We start from the raw sequence: 22158 nt of genomic DNA on the forward strand, positions 1-22158 counted from the left end.
ATATCATCAAAATGTCCGGAAAACGAAACCATTTTTTTCTAGCGGAAACTCTGATATATATTGTTGTTGTTCTGTTGTTTGTTTGTTTTTTTTAAATCGTGGCCACATTGTAATAATTAATTCCCTTGTTTTAGTTAAATCAAAACTAGGGAATGAATTGGTACAAAGTGGCCACAATTTAGTAAAATGAGGGAATGAGTTCTTAATTCGCTGCTACAATATAATTTTTTCCCCCCACATAACATATGCATGGCTCTGTAATAAATTATTAATCATTGGTGTTAATAATTTACATGAATAGTGTATTTATAAATTATTTAAAAGATCAGTTTAATTATAATAAATTATAAATTATTGGTGTTTTAAAAAATGAACTTTAACTGAGCGTGAAATGACAATAAAGGTAATTTAATTGTAAAAACAAGGGAAATGAACATGAACCATTATATCCAAAAAATCAACCAATAAACATACACATACACACACACACACACACACACACACACACACACACACACACACAGGCTGTCATATGTTAAAAGTGCTCACAGATTTCCAAATTATCCTTTTCAGAAACTGTATGGGCAGTACCTCATCCTCTCTCCATAATTTTACCCCATAATTTTAATGTTTTCTACACGTCGTTTTACAAGACAGTCCAACTTACCGAATGGACAACACGAGAGAAACCAGTTCCAACAGAGCAGCAGTGATTGCCAGTCCAAGCGTGGTTGCCAGGGGCGTCTCCATGGAAACAAGGGGATACAGGAAGCAGGCGATGGTCAGGGCGAGGAAAACGGCACAAGACAGCAAAACATCAAGCAGAGAGCTGAACACTGGACTTGCAAATGTCTGCACCGGCACGTGATTCACCACCTGGTGGAAATGCAGAACAGAAGACATTCACATTTGGACAATGACTGGATGAGGCTGCAGTACTCTGAATATCCAGAAGAGGTCTATGCATGATTGTTTTAAGATCCACATACTTTCTTTGATAGGAGAGTGTTTACCAGTGTTTTATTTTACCATCATTGAGATACTATTATAATTTTTATTAATATTTTGAATTAGTTTTTATTTTTAGATTTCCAGTTTTCATTGTAATTTTTTCCATTGTAAGGTTTCAGTAGTTGTCATTTTTGTCATTTTTCACAGTTTAAAAAAAAAAAAAAAAAAGCTATAGTTTTTAGTTATTTTAGTAAAGCAAGTTAAATCAAATTAAAAATATTGCTTTTTAATATTTTATTTTATTTTATTTTATTTTATAAGTACATATATAATAAGAAATAATGAAAATGTTTTTTATGGTAATAGTTTTGTAGACCTATTATGTTTTTTTACACGTTCATCTTTCTTTAGTGTGTAATGCTTCAGCTTAAGTATAAAAAAGGTCTTCAAATTTACAAAAGAAAAAAAGTCACTCCAGAGAGAGTTATTCTCTATATCAGTGCGCACGGTTTCTGAACACCCTGAAACGCCCCAATTGTAGTCTTGAGTTTCCTTCTTGGAACGAATACATCACAACATTCCTCATTTAAATAATTCCAGCGAAAGGCATATGCAAAATTAAGGTGTGAGGCCTGATTGATTTTCTAGTAGTGTGTTGAAAGCACGGTTATGGTAAGGGGTGTGACATTTCCAAAGCACACTCAAAGCAGTTGACCAATCACAACACACTGGTGCATCTGAACAATCAGAGCACATTGTGCTTTTCAGAAGGAGGGGCTTCATAGAGACTAAACAGTGGTGCGTTGCCTGAACAACAATGTAACTCTGATTAACTACCACAGTACGATGCGTCATTGGAAAAACTAACCAACTAGTCACGACTTTTTCCCAAAACTGTAGTAACATGGTCGCTCCTCTGTCATTTTAACCACATTGGTTCAAATATACAGGACTGTCGTTAATGAAAATCACACACAGGTAGAGGAGTAATAACTTCTGCTGATTAATCTATTCAAGATCTCTGAAATGCTGCTGTAACGAACACGGCACCTAATGATTACTTCACTTTTTTGTTCCATGTCATTTTGCTTTATTTGATGTTTGATTCATCACAGGTTCCCTTCATAGGTCATACTCCGGAGTTCCCTTGAGCATAGGTGCAGATTGTTGACATTAAAATATATATAGATTAAAATTTAAGTATATTTAAATAGTATGAAAGATATAGAATGCACTGAATATTAGCTTGATTATTGCGTCCAAGAGCATGATCTTTAAGTCCACATTTCATTTTAACAAGAAGCGAATGTTCATTGGAACTATGGTTTCGGGAAACAGCAAATCGTTGTTGGTAATGACAGAAATTGCGACCATAGATGGCTAATGATGCTTTTGGGAAACACACCCCAGAGCGTTACTGACAGACTGGGAAGAGAGGTGCTGCAACAAATGTCAAATATGTAAAAAATTATATGTTTTTGAATGTTCAAGCACCTCTTCTAGTAGACCCCAAAAACAAGACTTTGTAAAAGGGCATAATAGGTTCTCTTTAATATATTTTATGTCAGGTTTTAGCTAACTATAATAACACTGGCGTGTACCTCCTCACGGTAGCTGGTGCGGTAAGCTGACTCCAGAGGTTTTTCCAAGAAGTTCAGACTCAGCTTGTTGATGGGTGGCTTGAAGAAGTAATCCTTCATTAGACTAACACAAACACAATATGGAAAGAATGAGAAAGAATGGAAATGAAACACTGAATTACAAAACTGCTATACAAACAAATCTTCTTTCACTCACCTGTCTTCCTTTATCACTTCCACAAAGTGTACGTCACTTTTCTCTCGAAAGTTTTTGGAGCGTAGCGGGAGGATCGCTGAGTGGTCCTTGCTGCCGCCTCCTTCTGCGGTCAGACTTCCTGCCCAGCTCCTGTCCTTCTCCTGGAGTTTGTCACACAGAGACGACTGGCTGACTCCCACCCGCTCCTCGCACAGAGGACTCAACAACCCGTTCAGGGTTTTAGGGCTGCGGCCTGCAGGAAACTATGCGAAAGAAACAGAAATACACTGGACCGGTTCAAAAGATGCATCCGTTCAGGAATTGGACTACACTGATCATTATGTAGGCTTTTGATTCATCAAAATCAACCAGTTCAAAAGAGCCATTCATCCAGGAATCAGTTATAATGAAGATCACTAAAACAAACCAGTTCAAAAGAGCCATTAATCCAGGAATTTGGACTGGAGACGTTTGATTCTTAAAAAAGAACCATTCGTTCTGAAATCAGTCTTAGTGCAGATCAATAAAAAGTAGCAGCTCAAAACATTCACTAAAAGGAACCAGTTCAAAAGATTAATTTCTTTGGGAATTGGACTGCAATGGTTATGCTGTAGGTTTTTTAATGGTCTTTTCTGAACCAGTTTTTTTTTGTTTGTTTTTTGATCAGTCATCCAGGAAACTGTTCTAATGCAGGTCAATAAAAAGAACCACTGCAAGAGTCATACATTTAGGAATCAGACTACACTGGCAATGCTGCATGTTTTTCGATTCACTAAAAGAAACCAATTCCAGAGATTCTTTTGTTCAGGAACTGGACTTGCACTGGTTGTGATGTAGGTTTTTAATTCATCAAAAAGAACCAGTTCAAAAGAGCCATTCATCCAGGCATCAGTTCAAATGAAGATCACTAACAAGAACTAGCTCAAAAGAGTCATTGGTTTGGGAATCAGACTACATTAGCCACATTGTATGTTTATGATTCACTAAAAAGAACCAGTTTAAAAGATTAATTTGTTCAGGAATTGGACTGCACTGATCGTGCTGTAGGCTTTTGACTGATCAAAAAGAACCACTTGTCCAGGAATCGGTTCTAATGTTGACTAAATGATTGAACTTTAGTAGTGTGTATGGAAAACAGCAGCGTTTGGCCACATCATAAAATTTGCCATCTCTAAGGATGCGTTCACACTTGTAGTTTGGTTCGTTTGGTCCGGACCAAAGAAGAAAAAAAACATTTAGTCCTGGTCCGATTAGCGTTCAGATTGGCAATTTTATCACCGAACCAAAAGATACCGAACCTTAAGGCATAGGGATACATTCACAACGTGATTGGACGGATTTTATGACATATTGCCTATTTTGAGATGGAACTTACCGAACATCCAAAACAATGCTGTGTGCTGAGGTAAATGCGCTCATTGTGTGTGTGTAGCCTGCATGTGATGGTATTTTGGCCAGCTGGGAACTCGTGAAGAGCTTATAAAATGTGTAAAGTAGTCAAAACAGCGGCAGGAATCCATCAGTCGCACACACAAACAATCAGTGTTGGGCAAACTCGCGACTATGACAAGAAAAACCGACATGCGTGAGGATTCTGTCCTTTTTAGGGTCTCGTCTTCCTGTTTTTGGTTAGTTTACATGTCTTTGGTCTGTGTTGCGTTCATATATCATTTGAACCGCACCAGAGTTCATTTGGAAGTGGACCGAGACCCATCTTTTCAGCGGTCTCGGTCCGCTTGTTTGGTGCGCACCAGGGTTCGGATGGCAGCGTTCACACATGTTCAAATGAACCGCACTAACCGAGCAATCGCACCAGGGTTCGTTTTAATCAACCCAAACATGACAAATGTGAACGCACCCCAAGTTTATTTGGGACTAAAGGTACATAAAACCTCTCAGCTCAATTGTTATACTCCTACTAATTACATCGACTTTAACATTGCACAATATTTTATTTACCCAGAGCCAGTGAATACTGGCATCTGCTTATGAACACCTGCTGAAACTGAGTACGTTGGGTTCTTGCACCAAGGTGTGTGCTTCCATTGTGCAATTTACTGAGTTTTTTTGTCGATAACTGTTAGTTTCGTTATGTACCTTGTTGCTGTTGGCTCTATGTTCATCCTGGCAGCCATTTCGAGTTGCCTCATCTGCTATCGGATTGTCAACGGCATCTACGGAGATGCTACACACAGGCTATGGAGAGAAAGAGACAAACAACAAGAAAAAGAAAAATGAACTGAAATAAAGGTTTGAAACGACATGAGGGTAAGTAAATAATGACAGAATTATTAGAGCTATTCACTTCATATTTGTGTAATTAAAACAGCATTTCTGTGTGCGTTGAGGGACGTACCTTGCCGTGTGAGAGAGGTTCTGTGATGGCACTGTGCGCGAGATCTGGAGTGTGCGTGTTTGAGGATGGGCTTAACATTCCGCCAAAGTCTCGGCCCAAACTGAGCTGGGAACAGCCATACTGTGAGCCCATCTTCCGGCCCGAGATCAGATACGTCTTTAAACCTACAAACAAAAGAAATATGTATTGAAATCCCTTATGCCATTTTCCTCTACAATACCCAGCAGTCCTTAGAAAGTTTTTCACAAATCTATATGCAGATTTGTTATTCCTTAATGTTCAAACATTGGCTGCAAATAAAATAATCATGCAATTTTTATTTGGAGGCTAATTTATAAAACCCCAGACTATATGCTTCTTTGTACACCACAGTTTCGGGTCTGTAAGATTTTTAAATATTTTTAAAAGAAATTGACCAAAGCACAATAAAAGCAGTAATATTGTGAAATATTATTACCATTTCAAAGAACTTTTTTTTTTATTTGAATATTTTGTTAAATGTAATTTATTCCTGTGATTCAAAGCTGAATTTTCAGCATCATTCCTCCAGTCTTCAGTGTCACATGATCCTTCAGAAATCATTCTAATATGCTGATTTGCTGCTCAAGAAACATTTATGATTATTATCAATGTTGAAAACAGTTGTGCTTCTTAATGCTTTTGTGGAAACTGTGATATATTTTTCAGGATCCTTTAATAAACAAAGTTCAGAAGAGCATTTATTTGAAATAGAATTTTTTTCTAACATTATAAATGTCTTTACTGTTACAACCATTAAGGTGGATTTTACAAAAAAAAAAAAAAAAAAAAAAAAAAAAAAGTCCCATTGACTTGCATGATTTGAATAGACTTTAACATTAATAATCTCACATGATGTCATGATAATATTGGTTCTTATGAAACATCTAGCTTTAGGCTACACGAGTAATGATTTATTACCGTAAAATGAACTGTAATTGGATAATCTCATTTCCGCAAATCTACTTTTCCTATGAGGGCAAACAAGGCCTGATCCCCCGCTGATACTACGCAGACACACGTCAAGTGCTTGAAAGCACCTGAGCAGGTTTGTTTCAGCACTGGTGTTTACATTAAACAATACTAAGCACGAGGATGAGCGCTTCTGTTGTACCAACACTCACACACACTTCAGTGTCCGGTGGAGAAGCTCTGTTGCACCAATACAGGCAAAAGCAAACAGAGAGCGATTACAGCTGGGCAGTATCAGCCTGTTCAAACACAAGGCTTACAAGCTAACCGTGTTACGCTCATATATAATCTCCTAAAACACACACAGGCTAAGTGTCAGCACTAACACTGCTGCAGGGAAATGTCTGTGCATATTTGTACATAAACTACATGTAGCCTCCAGGAACATTTTCTCAAAAGAGTTCCTCAAGCAGCTTCCGTGAGAAATGAAAGACACATCTGAGAATAAACAGGTCTGTACTCTAGGCCATAACTCACCAGAGTTGTGAGCGTCCAGCCTAACAAACCCTCATAAAGATCAGCTCTGCTGTTTCTCATACACATCAACACAGTAGCACAACTTTGCAATACTCTACATGATTATTTCATGTGTTCATGTAATTGTAATTACCATTACTGTGCACTTGAAAGGCTAGTCACATGTTGCCAGCCAAAAAGAAGTATATTTTAAAACTGTTTTTTTTTTTTTTTTTCTCTAATGTTCCATTTTATTTGAATGCTGGCTAGGTTACATAAAAAGAAATGTAAATATTAAATACATTTTGTTGACAATTTAGGTTTTATTCAACTTTTTATTAAACAATTAAAGGGTTAGTTTACCCAAAAATGAAAATAATGGCATTATTTACTCGCCCTCATGTCGTTCTACACCTGTAAGACCTTTGTTCATCTTCAGAACACAAATTAAGATATTTTTGATGAAATCCGATGGCTCCGTGAGGCCTGCATTGCCAGCAATGTCACTGAACCTCTCAAGATCCAAAAAGGTACTAAAAACATATTTAAAACAGTTCATGTGACTACAGTGGTTCTACCTTAATATTATAAAGTGACGAGAATACTTTTTGTGTGGCAAAAAAATAAAAACAAATAAATCAACAATATCTAGTGATGGCCGATTTCAAAACACTGTTACGAAGCTTTAGGAATCTTTTGTTTCGAATCAGTGGTTCAGAGCGCCAAAATTACTTGATTTCAGTAAACGAGGCTTCGTTACATCACAAGTGTTTCAAAATCTCAATAGTTCACGTGACTTTGGCAGTTTGATATGCAATCCGAACCACTGATTCGAAACAAAAGATTTGTAAAGCTTCGAAGCTTCATGAAGCAGTGTAATATTAACCCTCTGGAGTCTGAGGCTGATTTGGGGCTTGGAGAAGTTTTGACATGCCCTGACATTTGTGCTTTTTTCAGTTGTTCATAAACATATTAATGGAAAAAGTGTCATTACACTGTATTCAGCACAAACTAGGCTACAATAATATGTAAGGAACATGTATGTACATGTTTGTGTTTTTGAAGGAATAACATTTATGCGTGGTTATTGAAAAAAGAAAAAAAAAACTTAAGTCACTGAAATAAGGCCAAAAAAAAGTATAGTAAATCTGTGTTTACAATACTTTAGGGTACTGGAGGTTGTAAACTAGAGTTTTTGCTTCAAAATTATGTAAAAATTATGCTGCCTACTCCTTTATATAAAACAATATATTGATTTAGTTTTTGTAAGACACTTTTTGCCAAGAAACACAGTATGCGTGGAGGCGTGAATCACCACTGAATAATGGGCCATTCTCACATGAGAAGACAAAAGAATTGCATAGTAATGAGCTGAAATGACTTGCATATTAATGAGGCATTTCAGTCAGGTAGGCTGTGAAAAAAACCTTCTGTGATGTCTCAAGCTCATCATGATATATGAAACATACAGAAAAATATTATTACAATATAAAGTAAATGGTTTTATATTATACTTTAAAATATAATGTATTTGTGATGCAAAGAGTCTGAATATAGGCTTTTAGTTTAAAAGCATGCACATTTGGAGAAATATTGGATTCTCATATGCTTATGTCAATTTTCTATACAGAGGAGTTATATTTATTTAATATTCATTGTCATTACTATGAGCGCTGGTGTTTTCAATTCATCCTTGAAGTCGGAGGGCGCTCTCTGTGCATTTATAGTCCACAAATTCATCTAAAAGAAGAAGAGGCTATTCCATGAATGGAGTTTCCAATTCATACTGCAGCCGGAGGGCGCTAAAGAAACAAAAACTCATCTAAAATTCATCTATAGAAGAAAAGAAAACAAGAACTAACTGCATGTCTTCTAGAGCTCGCTAACCATGACTTTTACATCCAGATAAACACTTTTCAAGACAATAAATACACGATTGAGACGATGAATGCATGTATTGCCTCTGAATTTGCGTCTGAATAGCGCTGGCTCCGTGGGCGTGGCCGCATTAGCGGATAATGAGCTGAATCACAGACTTCTGACATGGCTCTCTTTTCATACAGATTACATAAACACAGAAGGTTTGTTTTCGATTTGACTTACATGATTTAAAACCTGACATCTTAATGTTTTTTTAGACATAAGTTTAATTTTTCTGTGATTAGTATTCACTAAGTTACAGTTCATTTTCTGAGAACTATCAGATTGGACTTCGTTCAGAGGGAGAGGAGAAATCTTGCATCATGTTAGTTTTCTTTATTTTACAAAAAGCACAACATTTTGTTTTTACTCTGAGTGTATACAAATAAAAGAAGATATTCTATAGTTTCAATTGATATATTACTTATGTCTCTATGACAAAAAATGACAGAGTATTTTAAGTCTGTTTTGCTGCAATGTGAAAAAAAACCTGCAAAACGCGCCGGCACATTTTCAGACCTCAGAGTGTTAAGTTGAACCACTGTACTCACATGAACTGATTTAAAAATGTCTTTAGTAGCTTTCTCAATCTTGAGAGGCTCAGTGACTTTGCTGGCTATGCAGGCCTCACTGAGCCATTGGATTTCATCAAAAATATCTTAATTTGCGTTCCGAAGATGAACGAAGGTCTAACGGGTGTGGAACGACATGAAGGTGAGTAATTCATGACAGAATTTTCATTTTTGGGTGAACTAACCCTTTACATTGTAAATTGCAGTTATTTCTTTGACAAAATGTAATGATCATGAGCCCTAGACAGAATGACATACAAGACTAATAAAGCAACAAGACCGGTTTTCTGGTGTTTATATATATGAATGAATTAATTTAGATATACGCTAATTTTGATGTGCAAATGCACAAACAGCTTTCAGCTTTGATTCACAGAAAATGCTGCTTTGCAAGTGCTGTGTGTTTGAGTCGCTTATAATTTGCAATTGGAAATGCAACGTGCACCAACCTTCCGTAATGAGTGTCGTTTATAAATCTGTTGTCAAAGAGAAACATCTTCCTGGATCTCCCCGTGATTTTCATCCAAAATAAACGCTTAATGATTTAACATTTGAAAGCAAGAAATAAAGACATCCATAAATGTTAGTACTGTAACTTCACTGTTGTTCTGTAATCTAAAAAATAATTTATTTCATATAATAATAGCTATTAATACTTTAATATTTTCATTATAACAATTAATGTCTTCTTTTGTCTTCAGCTGACCACATGCCTGACTCACCTAAATGACTGCATTTATTTTATTTAATTTAATTTAATTTTATTTTATTTTAATAATAAGAATTAAATTATTTATTTCATTTAATTATTTAACCTGACATACAGGTTTACTACTTTTCCAAATATTCTATATATTGCGTTCAATGGAAAAAAAGTTGTTGTTTTTTAACCAGACATTTTAAAATAACACATTTAGAGCTATAATCGAAACTGTGATATTTTTGCTTAAGGTTGCCATACCGTCAAAATCTCATATAAGCCCTGCCTACTTAATATGTTATTTTGTTGTAATGTTTTATTTTGTTGTCCATTTTATCACTAACTTCCTTTTTAAATCAGTCACTCAGTGACTTTTTCCATATAAATTTACAGATTTTTTTTTTATGTAGTTCTAAGCACATTGTTTTATGGTCCTGGCAGTTATTTTTTATTTCATGAATAAATAGAATAAGTTAATATTACAAACATTTATTTATTTATTTATTTTTGTCAGTACTGGGCATGGAACTTGGTAATGTGTGTGTGGATGACCGTGTTCATCCACCACCACCAAAGATCACTTTTGACCCAGCAAAAACCCAGAAGATGCAACTTTAGGATGTGGCAAGTTGTCCCTCTCAAAAAGTATGCACTTTCTCATCACCAGCAAATAGCACAAGTATGCAAATTGATATTCAGCCACCGTTTCATGCTCAGCTACAAACACAGGGCCACTTCCGAACAAGCTCGGTGCCAAAGTACATACAGATCCGTACACATAAAATTGACAATCGTTCGAACACAATGGAGCCGCAGAGGCCACATCAATGAGCCCTTCACGAACATCGAGCCCCTTTTAGCCTCTTTGTGCCTAGAGACACAGATTAATGCAGACCTGAGCCACAATTCAGAACAGAGCTAATGAGCTTCTGGGTCAGAACCTGTCTGAGCTGGATGGCCATGTGGGCCCATTCCTCCCAAGAGATCTGGACTCAAGGAAGTCATAAATAGTCCTTTGACCTCTCAAACATGGGAACTGAAAGCAGGCTGGGATCAGGGGATATTCTTGCATTACACACAACCCCGGAGGCACTGCCTTCTTCCAGGGAACTGCCATAAAATAATTCAACATAGCTGGGAATCCTAGCCTGGGATTAAACCGTGAGGTTCCCCGGACTAGAATTCCCATTGCAGCACATTAGCATATGCAGCCACAAAGATACGGACACATGCAAAGATTCAAGAAGGTGCATCTCTGGTAACAGTATAGGAAAAAAAGTGCCACCTTCCTGTCATTGTTGCCCCTTGATGATAGTATCCCCATTATATTTTGCCAGCTGTATTTATTTGCAGCAAATGGATTTAAGTGATTGTTGCTTCATTTACAACATGCCTAGTTATGACACATTGAGCTTTAAATTTTTTAGAAGTCATTTACATTACGAAGTTACATGTAGATAAAAATACACTAGCACAAACAGCACATTTGATTCTAAGGGTCTATAAGAGGGTGACTGACTTGCTACTTGCTAAACAATTTTTTGTACAAGAAACACAGACAAACATAAGTGGAATTCAGGGGGGAAAAGCAAGCAGAACTAAAGGCAGGTGTTTTGCCTCTGAGAGTTGCAATATGCCATTTCCTCTCTAGCAGTATCTATTGCTTCAGGCCTTTACAATAGAACTTGTTTATTATGGCTGCAGTTTGGGAACCTTGTAAAGTAGCATCACAACTGACATAAGTATCATAAGAAAACATAAGAAAATGTGCATGTTATACCCAGCAGAACTGGCACCTTGATTCCTCAAATGACTCAAAGGGATAAATGAAAGCATTTTTCATCAGTAGTTGTGCACTGCAGCAAACAACAGGTGAAGAAAAAGATAAGAAAATAAGACTTTAAATATTAATATAAAAGATCTGATAAAATGCAGGTCAGTGTCCATCTAGAGCACATTTATCTATTGGTGGTCATTGATCAGAGGAGGATGGACCATCTGCATTTAAGAGAGATAGAGAGAGCGAATTATCTCCTGATGGACTTTATTGATTGCCATTAACAGAGTGAAGCATCCACCCAGCATGCCTCAGCACAAAGTTCAGCTTGGGATTTTCTATCTTAAACAAAAATATGTAAAAGTCTTTTATATAGGGATGCACACCATATTGTTATCTATATACATATGGGTCAACGATGTGACTGGTCATTTTTTTTGTCCAAAAGCCTTAATAATAATAAAAATAAAAAACAAAGATATGACATCCAAAGTTTGTAAGGTAGTACAACTAGATCCATTTTATTCAATCCAAAAGGTTTTAATTATATTTTGCTACATATAAGGTATTTTAAAGATTTTGAAGTGTGAAAAGGTAATTTGGTTTAACCATCCAAAGGCCAATTCAGCCATTTCATTTGTGATTAAAATATCTAAAAATCAACATAGTGCAAAATGGTATTAAAATTATGTGTAGAAGTCATTGCTTTGTGTTGAGAAAGAATGTCCAGAAAAATGAATTTCATTGATTGTCATTCAGAGTAACCAATATAAAGGGACCATTTTGGATCAAGTCATGCAGTCAGTATCATGTGACAGGATGTGACATCATTCAGGCACCTGCAAATGACCACATGGTCGTGAAGCAAAGTAACTTATTCTCTCATTAACTATTTGAAAAATTAATGTTGTTTTCACTTGCTCATACACATGTCCCGAAACATCAGGTCATTCGGTACAACCGATATAAAACATGGAAAATGTTCTAATATTTTAAAAACTTGAATATAAAATGTTTGATTGTCCTTTTGCTAGTTAGCAAGCTAACCAGCTAGCTAGCTAGATATCAACCAGTTAGCATTGTTTGAAAATATTGTCATTCAGTATTACCAAAAGTGTCATTCGGTAAAACAGAAATTTTGGTTAAACCAATTGACTTTTTTGGTGACAAATTTTGTCCATCTTTGTCCATCTTTGTCCAAAAAAAAAAAAAAAAAAAAAAAAAAAAAAAAAAGCAGTGTTAATTGATTATAAAAAACACATCATCTCATTAACACCTAATAAAACTTAAAAATCATCTCTCCATTATTTTTTTTTTACACTTTTAGAAACTTTATTCATCAAATGACCCATATATACATGTACATTTTTAACATTATTTGTATCGGCCCTATAAGCAAATTTGGCTGATATATTAAAGCTGATAAATAATAGATTATTTCCTTCAGCTGAGACACTTCAGAGGCACACTGTTCACCATTATGGTTTTTAATTGCTTGAAATATGATTGGAATCATTTGGAAAAGGAAAATACAGTTAAGTTCAACATGTGCAGCGCAAGTCTTATATAGGCTACATAAAATTTTAATGAGAACACTACTGAAAAAGAATGTTGCGAATTCTTTGTGCGCCTGTTTTTAGCACGTTATGGGGAAGAGTGCATATATTATATATGCATTATTAATAGCACTTTTATTTTTCTCATATTATTTTCATCAACAATATGATTCAATTAAAATTTCATTATTGTCCGTGCTATTCCATTTTATTTATCTATGACACATTGCATTTTGATTCTTTATGCGCAAGTAATGATGTCCAGTGACTTGTTTGCATTATTTAGGAATTATTTTATTTTATTTATTTATTTATTTATTTATTTATGTTTGTTTGTTAGTAAAAGTTTTTTTTTTTTTTTTTTTTGATAAAGCAAGTTGGCCATAGGAGTGTAAAATTAATTTTAAAACACTGGTTTAAACTAGGCTACTGTACTGTCCATGTTTGATTTATGTTGAAGTACTAGGCACATGGCTTTTAATGGGGAGATGTTTTTGTAATCAGGCTCTCAAAATTATATATAAAAATTTAGATTTTGATTTATCGGCCAAAATAGCTTTCAAATATAAATAATTATCAGTTATCTGTATTGGCCAAAATGTTCACATGGTGCATCCCAAAATGATCAAGTAGTAAATGCATGTAAAGGTTTTGACCTATGCACATTAAAGGGTTAGTTCACCCAAAAATGAAAATTCTGTCATTACTGACTCACCCTCATGTCGTTCCAAACCCGTAAGACCTCCGTTCATCTTCAGAACACAGTTTAAGATATTTTAGATTTAGTCTGAGAGCTTTCTGTCCCTCCATTGAAAATGTTTGTACGGTATACTGTCCATGTCCAGAAAGGTAATAAAAACATCATCAAAGTAGTCCATGTGACATCAGTGGGTTAGTTAGAAGTTTTTGAAGCATCTAAAATACATTTTGGTCCAAAAATAACAAAAACTATGACTTTATTCAGCATTGTATTCTCTTCCGGGTCTGTTGTCAATCCGCGTTCACAACTCCGTTTGCATGCAATAGCTGCTGACGTGTTATCCGGTGCGCCCGAGCTTCGTTTACAGTCTGAGGGAGACGCACGCTGTATTCAAGCTATTCTACATTGTTTGTATTTTGGTATTGCTATATTTTTTAAAATGGTGCGTAAGTGTGCATGCCGCGGATGTCCTAATCGCCAAAAACAACAACGTAAAAGTGCATTACCAACGCCGACAGATGAAAGGATTCAATGGAATCAATTCAATGGAAAGGATTCCGGAAGAAAAGACAATGCTGAATAAAGTCGTAGTTTTTGTTATTTTTGGACCAAAATGTATTTTCGATGCTTCAAAAACTTCTAACTAACCCAGTGATGTCACATGGACTACTCTGATGATGTTTTTATTACCTCTCTGGACATGGACAGTCTACCGTACATACATTTTCAATGGAGGGACAGAAAGCTCTCGGACTAAATCTAAAATATCTTAAACTGTGTTCCGAAGATGAACGGAGGTCTTACGGGTTTGGAACGACATGAGGGTGAGTCATTAATGACATAATTTTCATTTTTGGGTGAACTAACCCTTTAAGGCTAGCTCAAGTGAGTTGCGTGCTAATGGAAATTAAGTTACTGTAGATGTTTGAATTGACCAAACAAACGCAAAGCTGACCTCTGAACCACAAACTGAAGCAGCAGTGAGTAGTTTTTAAGGCAGATGTTGCCTCTATAAAAATAGAGTTGATAACAGTTGCAACTCGGCAGCAATCTATAAAATCACACGGCTAGAGGCTGAGAGCTGTCAAGGACTTGTTGATGAGGCAAAGTCTTGACTAGTGATGTCTTGACCTTACTTGAAGGCACAGGTGGGTATTCTTAAAACTAATATAGATGGGCAATCAAAAAGCAAAGACCTAGACAACAGGTCAAGGAGGAACAACCTGAGACCTGGGGGGAAAAAATGAGAAAGCTAACATGAGTTCATCATCACATCTGTCTGAGCTAGGCTAGGCCTACATGAGGTGTCTCTCGTGGATCAAACTAATTGGATATCACAACCCAAATCTGGTCACCCACCTGAGCAGGGGTTTCAAACTCTGCTCCTGGAAGGCCACTGTGCTGCAGAGTTCAGCTTGAACCTCAATTAAACACAGCCAGATAATCAAGGTCTTGAGGATTACAGGCAGGTGTGTTGGTGCAGGGTGGAACTAAGATCTGTAGGACGGTAACCCTTCAAAAACAGGGTTATCAAACCCTGCTCCTGCTACCATACTGAAGAGTCGAGTGCCAACCTATATCAAGCACAGCTAAACCAGCTAATAAAGATGTTCAGAATTTCTTAAAAAAAATAACAGGCAGGTGTGTAAGAGTATAGTTTAAACTCTCCAAAAGCAGGGTTGGCTACCCTTGGTTTACCATGAAAAAGAGAACTACTCACCTCTGCGGCCCCCAACTTCCTGTTCCTAAAGATGCTACAAAAGTGTAAAATATAACACCTTTAAACTCTGACAAAATCTTCATACATCAGTTTACTGTTTCCCTGAAAGTGCACTTTAAATTCTAAGCTGATTCAATCAGTGTTTCACCATCTTACTCTTTGTTTTTGGCATGTTTTTCAGTGTACAGAAAACCAAATATAAGCCTCGTCTTGTCAGGGCAGGATGCCCACGGTAGGTCAGGTGAAAAAGATTGAGAGACTGCCTCTTCACATGGGCTGACTGTGACATTCCTCATGAGCATCCAAAGTCTCCAGAGTCAATCCCTTCATATTACTCCATTCATTGCAGAAGTGAAGGAATGGAAGAGGAACAGGAACCCTCAAGAAACTTCAACTTACCAGGTCAAAGTAATAGAATTCTGCATTTTGTCTAATTAGTTCAGTCTCCAGGATATTTTGGTACCTAGATATGACTGAGGTTCCTGATTCAACACAAGCTTACAGGATTTTCTGGCAATTCAGATTACCCAAAAGTTTAATACATGAGGGTTATGGATTTGCTCCAATCCCTAAGCTTTAAGTACAAGCAACAGTTTGCCCTAGGAAACACCCTTTGAAATGTCACAGATTGTTGTGCGGTTTTCCTGTAATACTTCAGAGCATCTTAGTAGTGAGATCTGTACTGTTAACAGACCGCAGCAAGCTTGCCCTGCATTCACTTCCTGTCACATGACCTTTGACCCGAGCAACTGTGGTCTTTGCCCTGCTGGGTCACGTGCCCTGCAACTCCAGAGACGACAACTTTATGCATCTAGTGCCTGGGTTTATCCCAAAACACATCTTTTGGCTGACAAAAGTATCCAGTGGAAATTTAACAAGCTAATTAACGTGATGCAAGGACGACCTGTCCCTAACTCTCAATGTGTCTCTTCCTCTGAGAGATGGCAGTAACTTACTCCCACTCTCTCTCTCTCTCTCTTCCTCTCCTGGCTAACCACAATGTTTCCACTCGTTTTGGCAACCTTTGTAGTGCAGACAAAAACAGAGGGAAGGGTAGCAAAGATGAAAGAACGATGCAAAGAGGTGAAGGTGAAGTGATAAACCTGAACAGACTAGATCAGTGTGTGAAGCATTAAATGAATTAAGAAATTTCTGTCAGAAATTTGCTTGGGGTGCAATCAGATTAGGTTCATTTTGCCAAACCTGGTCACGTCACGTTTTGAGCTGAATGGAAAGATGCTTGTCGGCTCTAGGCCAGATGTTTTCACACCGCTTCCTGTTTGCTAATCTTTGGTTTTCTCTTTATGAATATGTTTCAGTCTTTTCCACTCGTCCAATAGCCTAGTTCTTTCTTCTTTCTGACTTCCTGTCTCCAGCTCTCTTTTCACATGTGTGTCTTCTGTGAACTGTGTCCTTGCTGTTCTTCTGATAATTCTGTTTCCATTTCTCTTGCTTTCTCAGAGATGGGCGGGGAATAAAGAGAGACAAGTAGAAGAGGACAGAGAAAAAGAGTGTGTCCTGTGTGGTTTCTGATGACACCATATTAGGATACAGTGATGAGCCCAAGGATACTCACAACTCCCACCCCCTGACTTGCTCTCTCTCAATTCAATTTAAAGCTTTATTGGAATGAGAAAAATTGCTTTTTATTGCCAAATAAATGACAAAAGAGAATCTTTGAAACTGAACAAGTACAGAAAACCATAATAAATGTACAGAATAAAATCAATAATTTAAAATTGAATCTAGGATGGTGAATTAATGCATTAATTTAGTATGATTAATTATAAATATAAATGGGTTTTTAAAGGGTTAGGTCACCCAAAAATGAAATACCTGTCATTAATTACTCACCCTCATGTCGTGCCAAACCTGTAAGACCTTCGTTTATCTTCGGAACACAAATTAAGATATTTTTGATGAAATCCAAGGGTTTCTGAACCACACATTGGCAGCAACGTCATTGCACATTTTGAGGTCCAGAAAGCTATTAAAGACATCGTTAAAATAGTCCATGTGACTACAGTGGTTCAACCTTAATGTTATGAAGCAACAAGAATACTTTTTGTGCGCAAAAACAAAACAAAAATAATGACTTTAACAATATGAACTGTCATATGCAGTTGACGTATTAAACGCAGTGCAGCGCTTATGTCCAAATGCCAGCTCAGTATTGAGCAGCACAACACATGCGTGTGATGCCGATGCAGGAGCCGGCCAATAATGAGTGGCTGTTCTGACCTGGAAGCCTGCACTGCGTTCACTACGTCAACTGCGTATGACAACAGTTCAAATTGTTAAAGTCGTTATTTTTGTTTTGTTTTCACGCACAAAAAGTATTCTCATCACTTCATAACATTAAGATTGAACCACTGTAGTCACATGGACTATTTTAACGATGTCTTTCATACCTGGTAAAAATATCTTATTTTGTGTTCTGAAGATGAACGAAGGTCTTACGGGTGTGGAACAACATGAGGGTGAGTAATTAATGACATTTTTAATTTTTGGTGAACTAACCCTTTAAATTCTGTGATAAAGAAACTTACGGAAACTAATTATTATTCTTAGAGCTGTGGAATATAATCATTTTTATGATGCATCGCAATGCTGATGAATGCCTGATGCTCAGGAAAAAGATCTCAAAGTGTTACTCGCACTGACTGACCCAACACTGCGTATTGCAGTCAGATACACAGAATTATATAGAAATATCTGTCTTTCACGTAAACAAAGTCTTAAGTTATGTCTTAAGTGAACAAACAGTTGGGGGGAAAAATCTGATGTATTAATATAAAAGATATTAATATAAAACTGCTGCTGTCTGTGTCATTAAAAGCCAATTAGACCATCATGACCCATCCCCAGACTGTACATCAATGCCTTCATTCTTTGTCTGCAATGAAGATCGAGTTGTTTGATTTGGTGTATAGAATTTGTTGGGGTCAAATATTTGTAGGTATCTCCTGCTCTCTCCCTCCATTCCAAACTCTGTTGTTGCTTACAACACTTAAATGAGGCCAGGGAATGCAAAGGGAGTCTCTCTCTCTCTCTTCTCCATCTCACTCAATCACGCTCTCTATTTCTCTCTGGTCTTGAGCACACAGGATGACGCACAGGGTGAGTGAGCTGCGTCATACTGACACACATGGACCTACAGCAATGTCCCTCAGTCGAACAGTGACCAAGATGGATGAGATGAGCATACTTATCTCTTAGTTTCTCTACCTCGGGCAAGCACACAATGGTACAACGGTTTGCTGAATCATTGATACATTAAACCATATCCTGTCCCTAGAGCACATTATTATCCGATGACATGATCGAGCATTCTGCTGTGTGTCTCTTTTTCACTCTCACACACACACACAAACTATACAGTACCTGATAAACACCAAGAAGCCACTCTAAAAAAGGAAAACTGAAATTGCAGACACCTATGATTCACAAACTTCTACACATCTCTCACCCCTGGCATGATCGCTGATCAAAAATGTAGGCAATTTTGAATACATTTTAAGATGCCAATAAGAATTCAGTACTCTATTTAACATGTTTTAATTACATTTATAGATCCTAGGACTGGGTTGGAAATATCGATTCCCTGGTTTTAATTTAAATACAGATATTAGGGTTGGGCGATGTCTACCAAATTGGCATCGGACGATGTCTACAGTGAAACATTGCGATGGATGGGTGGATGGATTTAATTCATTGGAACGAATTAAAAACGCTCGCTCTGCTCCGCTCCATTGGACATGCACCGTTAATGTGGCACGTCTAGAGAAAGAGAGAACGCGCATAGAGCTGGAAGGGCTTGAATGAAGCGTGTTTGACTTTAGATAAAACTACTAGAGGATATAGCACTGGAATATCATTACCACAAACATTTTGTGGTGTGATCCGCATTGCTGTTTTGAAGCGCTTCTCACTTCAACTAGAAACAGTAAAATGGTGCTACCGTTCAGTCTCGCGGTCTGGATGGAAACATGCCGGGTCCGGATGCAGGGGTCCGGTGGAATCACGATGCCGACTCAACATCGTGATGTCTGTCAGCATCGGCGATGGACAATGGCATCGTCTATCGGCCCAACCCTAATAGATATCGAACCAATATAGATTTGAAATTGCAAGACCAAACTTTTAGGGTAGATTTACACAACAACAATGTACTAAAAACAAAAATGTTTTTTGCATAAAACGACAATATTGTCAAAATTATAGTCAAAAACAAATAAAACTGCGGTATTATGCTGCCAGGTCAGTAGTTGGCGATGTCACTTTGCAAAAAAACAAAACAAAACACTACACGCCTATCTGAACATGTAATATGCATGTGCATGACGTCATCATTTGTCACGATAACCATGTCATTTTCAGAAACATGTACTTTGACACCCGTTTTTAATGGTTTGCATTTTCAGGCCCCCAAAACACTGGTGTCGTGTAAATGAACGGCCAAAGTGCATAAAAAGTTCTCTGTTTTAGTTAGAAAAAATTGAAATGTACTAAAATAAAATGTTCTAAAATGTTTCCAAATGAATCAATATCGAATCGAATGGACAGCAAAATCGGGAAATTTGTACCAATATCCAGCCCTACTTGAATTATTTTTGCAGAATCCCAAAAATTCAGACAAAATCTGGACTAAGTGCAAATAAAACTTAATTTAATTCAACACCATAAAACGCATTACTTCACCTGACAAAAGGTAACTAAATTTTAAAAAAAGAATATAAAAATGGCAAAAAAATAAAATTAAAGCGAAAAATAAAATATAAAAGTAGTCCATCATACTGCAGATTTCAGCATGTAATTCTGCCCTCCAACTTGCATTACAAAAGCTCATCTATGGCAGAAAACTATCCCACAGTGCACTGCAGTTAAACATCCCCATCCAATGTGCTGGCTGTGCACTCACTGAGCAGATGTATGCGTGCGTGATCCCTCAGCACTCGCTTGCATCGTTGCTTTTAAAAATCCACACACACAGCTTTGTGTGTCACCACTGGGAATCTGACGTACCAGATCTGACGCGACAGCCCCGTGTATGTGGGCAGGTGTGTTGACGTGCGAAACATGCAATGCATGTCATGCAACTTGCACTGAAGGTCACAGTGCATGTGTGTGGATTGATCTTGTAGTCTGAGTCAACCTTTTGTAGTAGAAAATGTGTAATGGAAACACACACATGCGTAGGTATTTACATATTTTTATCTATTAAAAAAAAACTGTAATTAATTACATCTCTCTAACATAGACAAAAAGCCTCTCACACAGCGCATGCTCTGTAATGCACAATTTCACACGCACACACACAACATGACTCTGACCTCTGGCTACAGGAAGGTGTCTTATCAAAGTAATTCCCTGACCTGTTCACAAGCAACGCCAAGGCCAAAGCCTGGCAAACACACAAAACCAACCAGCTGTGTCAACACCACATGCACAGTGGTGTGGTGATGTAAAAGCTGAGTGTAAAGAGAAAGAGAGAAAAGGAAAGAAAAAACGAAAAACCTCTGGAGCTTAAATATGCCGTCAATTTCAGAGCATGAGTTAGGGAACATGCCGTTGCATGTTTCTCCAGAAAGAGAGGAAGATTTTTTAGATTAGTCAAGAACAGGTCATGACATCACCTGACAAGACTGTTACTCTAAATTGTAGTCAAGAGCTTCAGCTCAAGGAAGAGAGGAATCTTAAAGCAGAACTAAGTAACTTTTTTTACCTTCATAAATAGTTTTCTTACGATAGTTAATTGACTTGTAGGCGTGTGTGTTTGAGGCGTGCACTAACCACCTCTGGCACGTCTACGCCAAAAAACAGCACTTGCAAGTTGAGCTGCATCGACCCGACACAATCTCGCCTCATGTTCACGTTCACGCGAGAGTGACAAAATGCTTTACGGTAATTCAAAAACAATGCATATATTATGACTTTATAAGACAATTTCGAAAACTACCCACCTCCATCGAGTGTACTGTATTTGCAAATTACCCACCTCCTCTTTCTTGTACTGTATTTGCAAAACTACTGCGCTGGTGAGCGTTGTAGTCGTAGTCCAGAGCTGCGCTTGGAGTATTTACGACAGTGTGATTCACTGAAGGAAACTGTAGGGGGAGCTTCGCAAATCTTACTGAGTTCCGCTTTAAAACATGAGGGGTGTGTGTGTGTGTGAGAGTGTCTTAAAGTTTACTGGCTGAGAGAAGAGGACATGAAATCTTTTAAAACTGCATCTGATTTGATTAATCGGTTTAATCTAAGAATGATTTTAAACAACTGAAACTCTACTTATTAAAAGGTACTAAAGAGGATGTTTTGTTTTATACATTTTTGCAATATTACTTGAAACTGTCTTTACTAACTGATAAGACTATTTATTAGGTGCACTGAAAGGAATATTATTAATATACATCATCTGTGCACGAGGTAAGGCCTTAAAAACATCAGCCAATCGTTTACGTGATCATCGCGTTAACGATTGGCCCTCTGCCTTGTCAATCACTGCCATGATTGGCCAAGAGGGCCAATCCGTGCATGTCTCTCACAAGGAACATAATGGCAGTGATTGACAAGCCAGAGGGCCAATCGTTTACGCGATGATCACGTAAACGATTGGCTGATGTTTTTAAGGCCCTACCTAAATAGTCTTTTATCAGTTAGTAAAGACAGTTTCAAGTAATATTG

General features: G+C 37.2%; 1 protein-coding gene across 1 annotated transcript in view; it reads right to left on the bottom strand.

Annotated features, from left to right (window-relative positions):
* adcy9 (adenylate cyclase 9) overlaps positions 1 to 22158 on the bottom strand; it is a 44994-nt gene that overhangs the window by 10782 nt on the left and 12054 nt on the right. Inside the window, exons 2-6 of the mRNA XM_048182847.1 lie at positions 5084 to 5247; positions 4825 to 4923; positions 2749 to 2990; positions 2553 to 2655; positions 668 to 876 (exon numbers count right to left, since the gene is read on the bottom strand). Coding sequence (XP_048038804.1) covers positions 668 to 876; positions 2553 to 2655; positions 2749 to 2990; positions 4825 to 4923; positions 5084 to 5247 — 817 coding nt within the window. The remainder of the gene's footprint in view (positions 1 to 667; positions 877 to 2552; positions 2656 to 2748; positions 2991 to 4824; positions 4924 to 5083; positions 5248 to 22158) is intronic.

This window comes from Megalobrama amblycephala, linkage group LG2 (genome assembly GCF_018812025.1).
Source record: "Megalobrama amblycephala isolate DHTTF-2021 linkage group LG2, ASM1881202v1, whole genome shotgun sequence".
NCBI classification, from domain to species: Eukaryota; Metazoa; Chordata; class Actinopteri; order Cypriniformes; family Xenocyprididae; genus Megalobrama; species Megalobrama amblycephala.